Source organism: Melanostigma gelatinosum (assembly GCF_949748355.1).
Source record: "Melanostigma gelatinosum genome assembly, chromosome: 1".
In the NCBI taxonomy this organism is placed as follows: Eukaryota; Metazoa; Chordata; class Actinopteri; order Perciformes; family Zoarcidae; genus Melanostigma; species Melanostigma gelatinosum.
In genome coordinates, this window is record NC_136634.1 from 4,628,039 (window position 1) to 4,641,449 (window position 13,411).

At 46.2% G+C, this 13,411-nt stretch overlaps 1 protein-coding gene across 12 annotated transcripts in view; it reads left to right on the forward strand.

Annotated features, from left to right (window-relative positions):
- LOC306781598 (unconventional myosin-IXAb-like) overlaps positions 1–13,411 on the forward strand; it is a 103,134-nt gene that overhangs the window by 21,910 nt on the left and 67,813 nt on the right. For all 12 annotated transcript variants that reach the window (XM_079274514.1, XM_079274524.1, XM_079274519.1 and 9 more), the window contains exon 2: positions 1,277–2,246. In XM_079274514.1, coding sequence (XP_079130640.1) covers positions 1,344–2,246 — 903 coding nt within the window. In that variant the 5' untranslated portion in view covers positions 1,277–1,343. The remainder of the gene's footprint in view (positions 1–1,276; positions 2,247–13,411) is intronic.

Consider the following 13,411-nt stretch of genomic DNA (forward strand, 5'->3'; position numbering starts at 1 on the left):
ATTTGAATTCTTGTTTCGACATTTTGGGATACACCTCTAGCGATTCATGTTCATCGTCTGGTTATTGTCTCTCCGAACGCATTTTCTGCATTTAGTTATGATGCAGTAGAACAGAACAGGATCTGACTGACAATACGAAGAACTGACTAATGTCAGAGTCATGGTTTCCTAATGACTCTCAACAACTAATAAACATAATTGAGTAAAGAAAACAGGGATTATTCCCTGTCCTTTGATTTAACATATAATTGTGTGTATTAGTTTCGACACACAATTCTCTGCAATTATTTAGTTTGAGACCTAATTCAATTTGCTGAATTGGAAAGAATGTCATCCAAAAATGTGATTATATGTACTTTAAATTCGGAAATTTTACCTACTTAATCAAAATGATGTTTGGAAAGCTTAATGCTGCAAAGACTCATCTAAATAATAATATTATTATTACTTTAGTTTAATTTAAGTCTGGTTTAGCGGTATTTTAATATTATCGTTTAAAGTAAAAGCAACTGACTTTTCTTACAGTTCAGTGAGATTAACATACAGTGTAACATCAAACATCAGCGTGATAGAAACATTGCTACACACAGTATACCAGTATCATGTCGTTCCTTTGATCTCATAATCAACTTATTTAACAGTAATTTACAGTTTATCTTTTTTTCGCACGTCACATTTGAGCCTTTGTAGTCTGTGAAACTGGAAGGTGTGTGTGTGTGTGTGTGTCAGTGTGAGAGAGAGTAGAGTGCTGTGTTCACTATCAACAGGGAAGTGGTGAATTAAACCATTGTGCTCTCATTACAGCCACTTTTGTGTAGAAGGTGGCAGCTGTTAATCTTGGCTAGAGCCCTTGGATTATCACACACACACACACACACACACACACACACACACCTACACACACACACACACACACACACACACACACACAGGGTTTGTGGCTCTGATAAGCTGGCGGGTATTCCTTTTAAATTCATGAGGCAGCTACTGTTCCTCATTGTTTTGAATAGCTATCGGTTCTCGTCTCATGCTGCTCTTTTGTGGCGTTCGTGATAGTAGACCCCTTTACGATCCAAAACAGAAAGCCTATTGAGTCGCCCAACTCTGTCATGGGACGGATGAAATCGCCATGACTCTACTGACCCTGTTGTGACTCAGTGTACTGGAAAAGCCCGAGGACATAAACTGATGTCTGAAACCATTCATTCCTCCTTTGAACCCTTGTTGTCGTGTTGCTGTTCCACCATGTTTGACCTCTTCCATCTCTGTCCTCCAGTTGGGATGTCCTGAGTCTGTCCTCCGGGCCCAGAGAGCGGTGTGCTGATGGGACCTGCTGCACCACCATGAGTTTACAAGATGGCGGCTGCAGCTACGCCAGCAGCGCCAACATGGCCACCGCTTGTGGCAGCATGCGGCGGCGCCTGGAGGACCAGGAGTTCGCCCTGCGCGTCTACCCGGGCGCCCTGGCTGAGGGCACCATCTACTGCCCCGTCAGCGCCCGCAAGAACACCACAGCTGCCGAAGCCATCGAGTGCCTCATCGAACGGTTGCGCCTGGATCGCACCAAATGCTACGTGTTGGCCGAGGTGAAGGAGTTCGGCGGGGAGGAATGGATCCTGAACCCCGGCGACTGCCCCGTTCAGCGGATGATGCTGTGGCCGCGGAGCGCCCTGGAGAACCGCAGCGGCCTGGGCAGTGGCGACGACTACCGCTTCCTCCTGCGGGAGAAGAACCTGGACGGATCTATTCATTATGGCGGCAGCCTGCAGATGTGGCTGCGGGTGACTGAGGAGCGTCGCCGCATGGTGGAACGGGGTTTCCTCCCCCAGCCTGCAGGGAGCGACCCTCCGTCCGACCTCTGCGCTCTCCCAGAACTAACAGAGCGCACCATTTTGGAAAGCCTTCGCGCACGTTTCCGCCAGGAGAAGATCTACACCTACATTGGGAGTATTCTTATTGTGATTAACCCCTTCCAGTTCCTGCCAATCTACAATCCGAAATACGTCAAATTGTACGACAACCACAGACTGGGGAAGCTGGAGCCCCACATTTATGCCGTGGCGGATGTGGCGTATCACGCCATGCTACAGCGACGGAAGAACCAGTGCATAGTCATTTCTGGTGAGAGCGGGTCTGGGAAGACCCAGAGCACCAACTTCCTCATTCATCACCTGACCGCACTCAGCCAGAAGGGGTTCGCCAGCGGGGTGGAGCAGATCATCCTGGGAGCGGGGCCCGTGTTGGAGGTAAGAAACCCACATGAACACCTGCAGTGTTGAACAAATGTTACAGAGGACATGGTTCTGATTGTGTTGGTCTGTCAGCAAGATAACTCAAGATCTTAACAATAGATGTTCATGAAGCCTGGTTCTGGAAAAAGGAACAGAAGATAGATTTTTGTTGTGGTTCAGATCTCATTTCCACCTTTTAGAGTCCATGAGCAAACATCTCAGAAACAAATACAGATTAACACTTGGAACACGATGAGTGATGAGCCTGTTGTATATATTTGTGCTTTGAGTGCATCGTACCGGACTGTCTGGTACGACTGTAATAATATGTTCCCATTATGTGCAACAAAACGACCCAGTTACATTGACGGCAAGTCCCTGTTTAAGTGTTGCTCAAGCACTCGTTGACGTAGTTATGATGTTCAGTAGCACTGGGAACTCGCTAAAGGCAGTATTTGTTGTTGATCGAACGGGGTGAAACAAATATGCACGGTTGGTTGGCGCGTCACCGCGTCTTCGGAGCGCTGAAAAAAAGATTTTTGGCGCGTCAGCCAACAATAAGTGTCTGGGCTTTAGTCTGTAGCTTCACGTCACCGGCTTCCATTAAAAATGACTTGTAGACTGTTGCTGTGTCGCTCGTAGTGTGAACGCAGCATAAGTGCACTGCAGGAACTTCCACAGAAACCCACAAACCTTTTAACGAACTCAGGAAATTAAACAATGGCGTCCTGATTTAGTTCCTGAGTTTATTTCCCAGAACCATTTGGTACGCGTTCAATCTGAGACGACTGTTTAAAGACGTTTTGTTTTACAAGTGCTACTAACAGAGTCTATGCTTGATTGTTCAGATAGCTTTGTGAAGTGGATTATAGAAATGTCCTTCTGAAACTGGAATGCCTCCACGTGCGGGGAAGCCTCTATTCATCCCCAGCTTTACCACATATGACTCCTCTGTGCATTATTTGACCCAGAAACTGGGAATCCAAGCACTGCATTGATTGGGGGGGGGGGGGGGGGGTGTTGTTTTCTGGCAACCATTTTGTTCTGCAGCGCGCAGCTTCCTGTCAGGACGTATGGGGATGTCGTGTCGACGTGCAGCTGTACGTGTTGACACCGTGTGCGTCCCATGCGGAGGTCTGCACAGTCAAACAGAAAATAGTTGTACGGTCAGGTGCATATATGCTTTGTCATCTGGAAAGCATGAATCAAATTGTAGACCTCCTTGCTGCTTCCGGGGAAGAACCGCGTAAAGAGCAGCTGCTTTCCATAAAGAACGAATGGTGTCTGGCCTCTGTGGAAAAAGGTAATATTGTATAAAATGTCCAGCAAAATAGAAGCTTTGGAAGCAGACAGTTTTCCTGTGACTACGGTTTCATACTATGCCATACAGCCTAGGAATCTCTTGCTAAATAACAAAGACGGGGATGTGTTACATGCGTTGAAAGTGACTGGTATTTTGGCGTTTCGCCACATATCTGCGGTTGAAGCTCACAGTCACACGGACACAGTTGCACTTCTCTGCAGGTGATGATTTAACACCCGTGACTGAATACCTGTCAGGTGCCTGAGGCCACCACACTGGGAGAGCTGAGAGGCTTTTTTTTGATAATAACACAGACAGAGGACCATTTCTCTCTGAGGAACTAGATACTGTGCTTGGTGGCCTGATTGTGTGCTGTGTGTGGCAGCATGACTGTGTCCCATGTAATCACTTCCCCATCAATCACCTGCCTGACCGAGGTGGGAGACACAAGGTGCACAGTCGAAATGTCACCGAGACGAACAAGCAAAGGGAGTTATGAGGGCGGGAACGTCTACGTTGTTGTTTGTTTTGTGTCTTTTTCTTGTTTTCTTGTCGAGAATTTGACAATTTTGTATCAGAAAATGCTTCAGCGAATTAAAATATCTACTTAGAGCTTTTGTAGAGCCAAAAGCCAAAAGAAAATTACAGCAATATTAGTTGGAATTATGTCACAGTTTATCCATATTGTGGAATAGTCCATTTGAGATATCTGAGGAACGCCTTGAGGGAAATTCTCTCAAATTTGGTACAAATTCCCACTTCATAGGCTTTATATAAGAGGTGGACGTAGTCACTTTGACTCACACCTATTGGTTTGTCGACTGGCGTTTGGAAGCCTCAAGTTGTCGCCATCTTTGTTTTTTAGCCTTGCCATTGTGATTTTTTGGACCAGAAGTGACACGAAAAGGGGGCGCGAAGGACGACCAAACACTGAGTAAGACCTTTTTAGGCGACTGAAAAATGTACAATTAACTTTTATGAACAAAAAACACACAAAAAGGGTTAAAGTTCTAAGATGAAAAAATGGACAACTTCCAGACCAGACAACGCTGTGGTGGCCACCAATTCACAAGGTAGCCCCGCCCTAAAGCAAGTCAATTATGACAATTGCACCCAAATATCCAATAAGATAAAATGATGACATTTTGACCAGTTGACGGAGGTCAAGCGAGGCAGTAATTCTGGTTTGAAAAAAAAGCTGCTTTTACAAATAGGATAATCTGATGATAAGATAAATATGTGACCACGCGTGCCAAAGTGACGACATCACACTGTGTGAACTTGTGACTCTCACCATCCAGCTGCTGCTCACACACTAAAAACAACACACAGCACCAACTGTTCTCCGGTGTGCTGTCGCTTTTCCAACACAGCTGAACGTGACGTCCACATTAATGTGCCGTTCTCATCCCACGGAGAGCAGCTGGATGCTGGAGACATCATGGGCTGCAGCCTGAGAGTGCCCCGGGGGCCTGATGTGTTTCTTTGAGGAGCAGCTCTCTGGGGTCAAAAAATAAGTTTACCGCCAGCCCAGAAACAAGGCTGCTGAGTTGAACAAGCCAAATTCTTTGGTTTCCACAAGTTGTAATGCCAATTACAGAACCATTTGCCTCGGTCAGATGCTGCCGCCTCTGCACTGAAGCTTTGTGAGAGTTTGAATGTGAGTCAGGCTGCAAACATGAGGTCAGCAAGGCCTCATGTTGGATGGATTTCAAATGCACGCCAGTCGTGACAAAGTATGAGTTCTGACTTCTTTGCTGGTTCATGATGCTCAATGCATGGTTCCTCCATCTAGTCCCATCTTCCCTCCTGACTAGTGGTTTCCAGGTATCTAAAATGTTAGCAATTACTCATTGTCGTTGCCAGTAATAAATCAATAAATCCAACAATTGAAATGAGTATAAAAGTATTTTTACTACGAAACAAAGATGTTTTTTTAGGTCTGTAGAATCTTTAGCAAATATAGCACCTCCCACGATTTGAAATTACAGTCAGCCATATTGTGATTTCTACAACATTTGGATTAATTATGCTGCCCGATAGTTTACATTGTGATAATGGTTTATTTTTCAGTTTTAAATATGCCTTACAACAAAGACAACCAACAGAGAAACAATGTGAAAGGATGTGGCTGCCTGGCACGTCTTTGTAGAAAGCAAGGACAGTTTGTGTCACAACTGTATTTGTGTCAACAAGCGAAGCACAATGCAGCGACTTTAACAGTATCTGTGTACCGGTGTCAAGAAAGAACGTCTGGGACAGAAAGGAAAACATTTCTCAGGATGAAATATGTCTCGCTGGCAGGAGATGTTTCTGCCTGTAGACTCGGACAAGTCATTCTCTTTGGATTCACTTGAGAAGCTTACTGCCAACTGCAGGAAAGGAGCCGCGACGCTTCACATCGCGTTACTGTGAAGTGCGAGGTCAACGGCATCGCAGGGCCAAGGCTGTTTCAGTCATCCGTTGAGCCAGAGCGGAGGACTCGCGCTCATATACGTTCACGCGCACAACATAACGAGCACGAAGCAGAGAATGTAACGGACGGCTCCAAACTCAGACGTACGCACAGATGCACAGCAGGAATGAGTTTTTTTACCTTTTACATTCATAGTTTAGGTCTGAACTAATGCCAATCATCTACATTCTTATTAACAGGCCTGATTCATTGTTTGTTGTCCTGTTGAAATTTCCTAGTTGTCTTGTTTTGGCCGAACAGTCCAAAATCCAATATTCAATTTACTGTCTCATAAGACAAAGAAAAGCAGTAAATCATCACAATTGAGAAGCTGAGACATGTTTGGTGGTTTTCTTTAAAAATAACGATTATCAATCATTTTAGCTGCTGAGGAATTTTGTCTCAATCGATGAATGGTTTCAGCTCCTCTTACTGTATGTATATCCTGATATTGATTTTAGCCAAAGTACCTTCTCCTACTTCTATTTCATTTAGTTTTCAAGAGCGTTTTTTTTACCTTGTTCCATATAAACTCATCGACACACCGATGCATTAACATGCACACAACACGCTTGTGACATCGACTCGATTCACCTTCACCAGGACTTTGCCCTTCTACCAAGGACTGTGTGTGTGTGTGTGTGTCCTTTGTCCATTTAACACTTGCAGCATGGAGGAGAGCCGATGTGCCTGAGCACACAGAGCTTTATTGTCTCGATCGACGACCCCCCCCGCCCTTGATGGACACGTCCGCGGCTGCAGGGATCAATCTTGTGACCTTTTCCGGCCACACTGCAGCCTTTGTGGCCACCGGACCACTTCTCAGAAATAAAGCGGTGCAGCCACGCGGCGAGCAATGAGCGGTCAGCGTTACATCGGGCCGGCGGTGCCATCTTACATTTTCTCTATATGTTCCGATCGCCCGCTGGCATCACTTCTAGTCATGGAAAAGCCTTTTAATAAAGCGCCGCAGACGGCCAGTAACTGCTGTCTTGTGTAATGTGAGCTGCGTTCAGAGCCAGGCCACAATAGTAATATGACAATATGACATTACAGCAGGATGGTGCTGACGGGAAGACAGCCGGTGGGCTGATGGGAAGCACTCGGCTGGAGTCTGGTCGTCGTCGTGCAGTCAGGTGATCGCAGATGCTGCTTTTTTGTCCCCAGCTTCAGCACTGCACGCTATTGGGTTCCAGACGATTAATATGCACACAAAGGGACATTTTACTGTGTTTGAGTATTTACAGGACTTACAGGAAATGTTTTGAATTGAACAGACTGCTCCGGGGATAACATTTTTGTAGGCCAGCCAGGAAGTTAGTGTTGTTCCTTTGACAAAAAGCGATATTTTTCAAATTGATTTTGGATCATTGCACAAATAGCAAAAGCAAACAAACGTTTATGTTATATGCACGTTTTGTTCAGCAAGATAATCTTCACCAATGAACGATTTTTAAAGCACGAGCGCAATAAACAGAAATAAAAAGCTGACGTCAGGCTGTAAACAAACGACACCACGGTCACACGTGTCGTCGGAGTGATGACCTTTTAGGACTCGTTCCTGCAGCAACCCTTTTGTGCTGAGAGGTTTAAGGTCAGCTTTATCCATTTGACAGATTCAAGTAGAAGTCTGGTGATGTTTTGTATATTTCATTCTGTAAAAAGACCAAAACCAACAATGAATCTCGGGAAGAAAGGACTCGTTCACTTCATTCTGGTTTCTGAACTGGACAGACTTCCACACAGCACCGTGAATCTGAACCAAAATAAAAAGCGTTTATCCAGAACTCTCATGGTCTGCATGGAAACATTCATCATTCACCTCGAGATGTTTGGTAAACACGGCCAGTCAATAAATTAAGGTCGCGTCTGATTCAAGGTGCACAGCTGTTGATGTTGGCTGAACAAGATTTTTACCTCATTCAACTGGCCGGCATATTTCACTGACTTGCGTCTTGTAAATCCTGGAATGAAAACGCCAAATGACCCTGAAAAGAATAAAATTGTAAATAAGTTCCACATCTTGGACCCATTGTTGGTCAAAGTCCTCGTTTTTTCACACATTAGTTGTCATTTGAACAGTGAAGGCAGCTCTTCTCTAGCTGACCCGGGCTCTTGCATGACAAGCGTGCGCCCGTGCCTCAAATGTCCCACGAAGAGCGACTGAGCCTCTGAGACTGACCCCAGCTGGGTGCTGCTGTGTTCTGGGGGCAGACAGAGCGAGGGCTCCTGTGGGGCCGCGGGGGCCAGATTACAGCCGGTCTTTGTTCTGGTGGTGTGGCCGGCAGACCTGCCTCCCTGCTTGCTGCATTAGTAGCCGAGCTGATTTCCCCCCCCCCCCTCTCCTGTCTCTTCACCAGATGGTTCCCATCCAGATGTCTGTCCCCCCCCCCTACACACACACACACACACACACAACCCCTCTGCTCCTAACCAGGCCCTCAGGGACGAGACCTGTCTGCCGTGGCTGATAGATGGCTCCAGGTAGTGCGTCGGCCCTCTGGTTTTAAAAGTGTGTGTTCAAAGGCCCGTGTATCATTAAGTGTGTAAGGGCTCGAGTAGTAGTGACCACAACTACTCACTCTTTAAAGCTTTAAACCCCATGTAGCGTGTGCACATGTAGTCGCTCCTACTGAACAGTAATCACATGGCTGCTGTGAGTCCACCCGACGGACCAACTGTAATGCATGCGACGAGGCGGGCAGGTCTGAAAAGCAGCTTCACTTGAAGCATTGAGAGCTGCTTTTATTCCCCCTCCAACGAGGCTGCTAGTGTGTGTGTGTGTTGCTAACCTCTGTGCCTGTCGGAATGCGTTAGCGTCCCGCTCTGCCAGCAGAGAGGTTCAGCCACGACCGAGTGTGTCCGCTGTCTTTTAAATCACAATCGGACAACCGAAAGCTCTCTGCCATCATGCCTGCTCTCCTCTGGTTGCATTGCACAGCACTTCTCTGTGCCTCCCTCAGTGAGCGCTCACGTCAGCTCTCATTCATCTTTTTTAACGTGGCTGTTGGACTGAAGAAGCTACTCCCTTTTGTATTTAACCAGGTAGCATGTCCCTCTTTCGGGGTAAAACATTCTCATAAACGACTTCCTCTGCAGACTCCATCTGTGCGTTGCTACTTTAAATCCCATCTTTTCACGAGTCTCGCTTTCATCACGCGTGGCTTAACAACAGCCGCCGCCTTTACCTCAGAGGGCCGTGCGTTGGCTAATCACGTAGCCCACCTCGGACCCGCTATGTTCCTGTTAGCACTTCCACCCCTATCATCCGTATCCTCTGGGCAGCGAGCGCTCTTCGATGTGCTCCCAAACATCTGTTCGCTGGATTATCCCCGTCTCCTTCTCATTCTGTCTTTCTCCTGGAGACCTCTCGAGCTGAGTCATCAAAGTAAAAAGTATTTCCACATTCACTCAGTATGAAGTGCCCGTCCATCTGCACTCATGTAGAATAAAAGCATAAAGTAGATTTTCTGGCATTCATGGGTATTGCATGTATGTCCTCTCTGTTGTGCGGTGACCCCGATTGAGCGTGATGTCATTCGTGCCTCTGCTCTGACAGTGGAAGAAGTACATTACAGTCACAAGTAGCCACATTGCATCCCTTCTTCGCGTCACTTTTTCTTCTTTCTCGCCGACTCCGCCCACCAGGTTCAGTGAAAGGCCCGCGACAGGAAATAGATGGTCCAAATGGGCCTGATTCAATCCGAGCCTGCTTACGTGGTGTCACACAGCAATCAGACACAGATGACATTACAGACATTAGGAGTCGCAGTCGGACACGAGGCCATCTGGGATGACGGGAGCAATTGAGCAAACTAGATCTGCGTTAGTGAACTCGTCTGTCATCAATCACATTGGAATCTAATTAAGCATCTACCGAAACAGAAAGGCTCGTCTGTTATGATCTGTGTTTTTTGTTCAGGAGTTCCTTTTCATTCCTCGAAAGTTTTCAGTGTTTTTTAAAAATCCCCATCTGCCTGGTGTTCAGCATGTTACTCATTACCTTTTCTCTCTGTTCTGCGGTTGTGATCCGCCCTTTTGAAGAGTTGTTTTAAGTCTCCAAAGAAAACAAAAGCAGCTTTTGTTTGCGCCTGTCTGTTGAAGGTTTGCCTCAGACTAATCGGTGCATGACAGCAGCATATGGTGTCGCACAGAGGACCGAGGGGAGATTTAAGAAATGCCGTGAAATAGCGTTTTATCAAATTGGTGTGCGCCACATGTGCGAGCTTAAAACCACATCCACCCTGCAAATGGCATTTTGAGAAGAGGATTACAAAAGAGAGGGAAGCTGCTCACAAATCATTTCTGTTTCACAGTTTCTCTTTTCGGTGTCTCGTCTTTAAGGTTATTTGTTTTTTGAACAAAAGGACGAACGGTGTCATTTAACTCTGTAACAGTCGGGCTTTCTTCCAGAAAGTGCTCTGATTACATACAGCGTATTGATCTGAATCGCACACATCCTGATACCATCTCATGTCTGTATATTTAATATGTATGTGGAGCCAACAGCCATTTAGATTGACAGAACAACTAAATCTCTCTCTCTCGCTCCAGAAACAGCTTCTCTGTAACTCTATGAACAGCTTTCATAAGAAGTATTTCATCAGCAGAAAGTAGTCCCAATGAAAACTGTTTACATAGAGGTCTGTGCATAAAGAGAGAGCAGCAACTGCTAATCGTTACAGAGCTTTTAGTCAAACTGCACACTCGGTTAAGTGGTTCAGCTGCCGTGCGAGTTTAGTCACAGACACACGATCAGGTTGGCAGGACGTCCTCATCGGCGGTCCGTCTTGCTCTGCTTTTGTCTTTTCCCTGCGAGCATCGTTGTGAGTCCCGATCACCGTCTGTGTACACGTGAAGCACCGGAACACGAAGCCTCGGCCGTCAGGTTTCAACAGATCTGTGTCTGAACGACGGAAACCCCAACCAGTAACCAAACAAAGTACAGTCGCGTTCAGTCCAGCCACTGAAAGCCCCAGCAGGCTGTTGTGGGTAAATGAATGGTGCAGATGTGCCATTGAGAGCGCGGCCTGCTGAGTGTGGGTGGGTGAATGAAAAGGTGGGGAGCGGCCGCTGGAAGTTTGAACTTGTTTTCAGACTGAGCTGATGCTTTGGTTTGGGTTGTCATGTTATTGTGCACACACACACACACACACACCTGTTTGTGTTGGACTCTACTATTTCTGTATTCGATGTGCCGAGCCCACCTGACAAAGCAAAGCATGTCAGTCTTTTTATCTCCACCATCTCTTCTCATTACTCATCAGCTCTTTCCTGCAGCAAATTGGTTATTTACAATGTTCAAGTTTCCTTTCATGTCTCCACGCTTTCACTTCATAAACTCTCTGTAGTCCTCGCATTAATCAATCCCAGCTTCTCCTCTCTCAGATGTCCCGCGAGTCCCTCCTCCTCTTCCTGTGGACCATGCAAGGAAAGCTGCCGTGGCTAATGTATCCCGTTGCACAATGAGATATAAATGGCTTTCAATTTTAAGATCGTTTTATAAACTGTAAGGTCACAAAAAAAAACTTTCAGTCTCAGTTGCGCAGCACTTAAATACATCATGTTGTTGGTCAACGTTAAAGTAATACTTCACCCACTAAATGACCATTTGTATATCAGTTACTCACCCTGTTACCTTGAATTACTTAAGAAAACTTGGTTTAAAAAGGCTTAAAATGAGCAGTTTCTTCTTGTCTCTCTGCACATTTTGACCGACCCGATCGTTGTAGAACGGAGTCGTGTCACGTCTCTGCAACGCCCTGCTCAGTGAAACGTTCAGACTGATGGTGAAGCCGCATAAAGCACATCTGTGGTGTACAGTTGCGATACACGGTTCTGCTGTATCACTGCAGCCCCTCGCTGTGTCTTCCCCCCCGATGCAACAACCCTGCAGAGAGAAGATGAAAGCGCTCTGTTGCAGCCCCCTGTCTCCCTGCCTTAATCTTCTCTGCATCCCACCCACCCTACCACAGCACCGGGGGCCCATGAAGGGGAGGGAGGGGTGGGGAGATAAAGGGGGAGGAGGAGGAGGAGGAGGAGGAGGAGCTCCCCCCAAGTGCCTGCAGCTGGTTCACCGTGTGAAGTAACAATAATGTCAGGAGGTAAAGTGACATTTTTTTATCAACCTGACAAAATGACGTTCTTGTGGGAAGAAAAGAAAAAGCAACACTGTAGCTTCTTTACATTATATTAGAATGTAAAGAAGCTACAGTCTATAGAATGATTCTGTTGAAGTTATTCCTTTTTAAAATGTTTTAGACGAGTCACTAATCACTTTTAACTCACAGACATGAGATTGATCTTCTCATGTCGTTCTTTATACAATGATATAAATTCATCCCCGTTTTATTGATATCTTACGAACAATGACTCCTCACTTTTCGTGCGTTTTTCCTGCAAAAGTCCAGCAACATGAGTCTGTTTTCGCTTGTTGCATGCATACTGTCTTTCCAAAATAAACTTCCATCTTCACGGGAAACGACGAAGGTTTAAACGAACCGTATGAAGACTTGCGTCCTCGGAGCTCTGACTTCGGTAAAGATCCTTTTAAGGTGTTTAATAGTCCAGGTCTGCGTAACCGCTTCCTCCCAGTAAACACCAAACAAGCCGTGCTTCACCCAAACAGCCGCGCCCCCACAGCACGCTTCTGGGCAAAAGTCAAGCAGGACAACAGAGCAGTGTCACGTTATACACGTCGTGGATTCGCTTCATAATGAACAGCGTGAGTTTGTTGTGAGGATCTGTTTTGTTTTTTTTGTTACTCAGTCACTGAGCGTGTGTTTGTTAGTGTGAGTGTGCAGCGACTGTGTGTTGTTGTTAGTGTTACATGCGGTAAGTGCTCCAGTGGCCTGTTGTTGTTGTACTCTTTACATTGGCGCCGTGCATTTTTGCGGCATCGCCGGCTGATGTAAAAATAGATCTTTCTGCTTGTAGAGGGAGGCATCGTCCTGAAGGCTGAACGTCGTCGGGTCACAGGAGGAGAGACATGGATGAGATAAGATAGAGAAGTGGAAGATCATGAAGTGAGGTCGAAGTGATGGCGGCTAAAAGAGGCAGAGGAAAGAGAGGGATGGCGTGGCATATTATTAGAAAACCTTGAGAGCCAAGGATAGGAAGGGAAAAAAGAATGAAGGAAATAGTTTCACAGAGCGCCTCGCTTGAGGTGGCTTCAGTTCCTTCCGATGTTACTTTCCCCCCCGACAGACGGAGATAACACAGAGGAAATGCCGTGCTCCTTTATTTCATTATAATTGCCAAATCCACTGCTCATACACATCACTCATTCAACTTCCTCACTCGCTCTTCCCCTCGCACTTTGGTAACATGATAGCACATCTGTGAGCAGAGAGATCGAACGACTATTCCACAAGACCTGCCATGTTGGCTCTCAACCTGGCGACTTATGGCCAGATGGGTGAC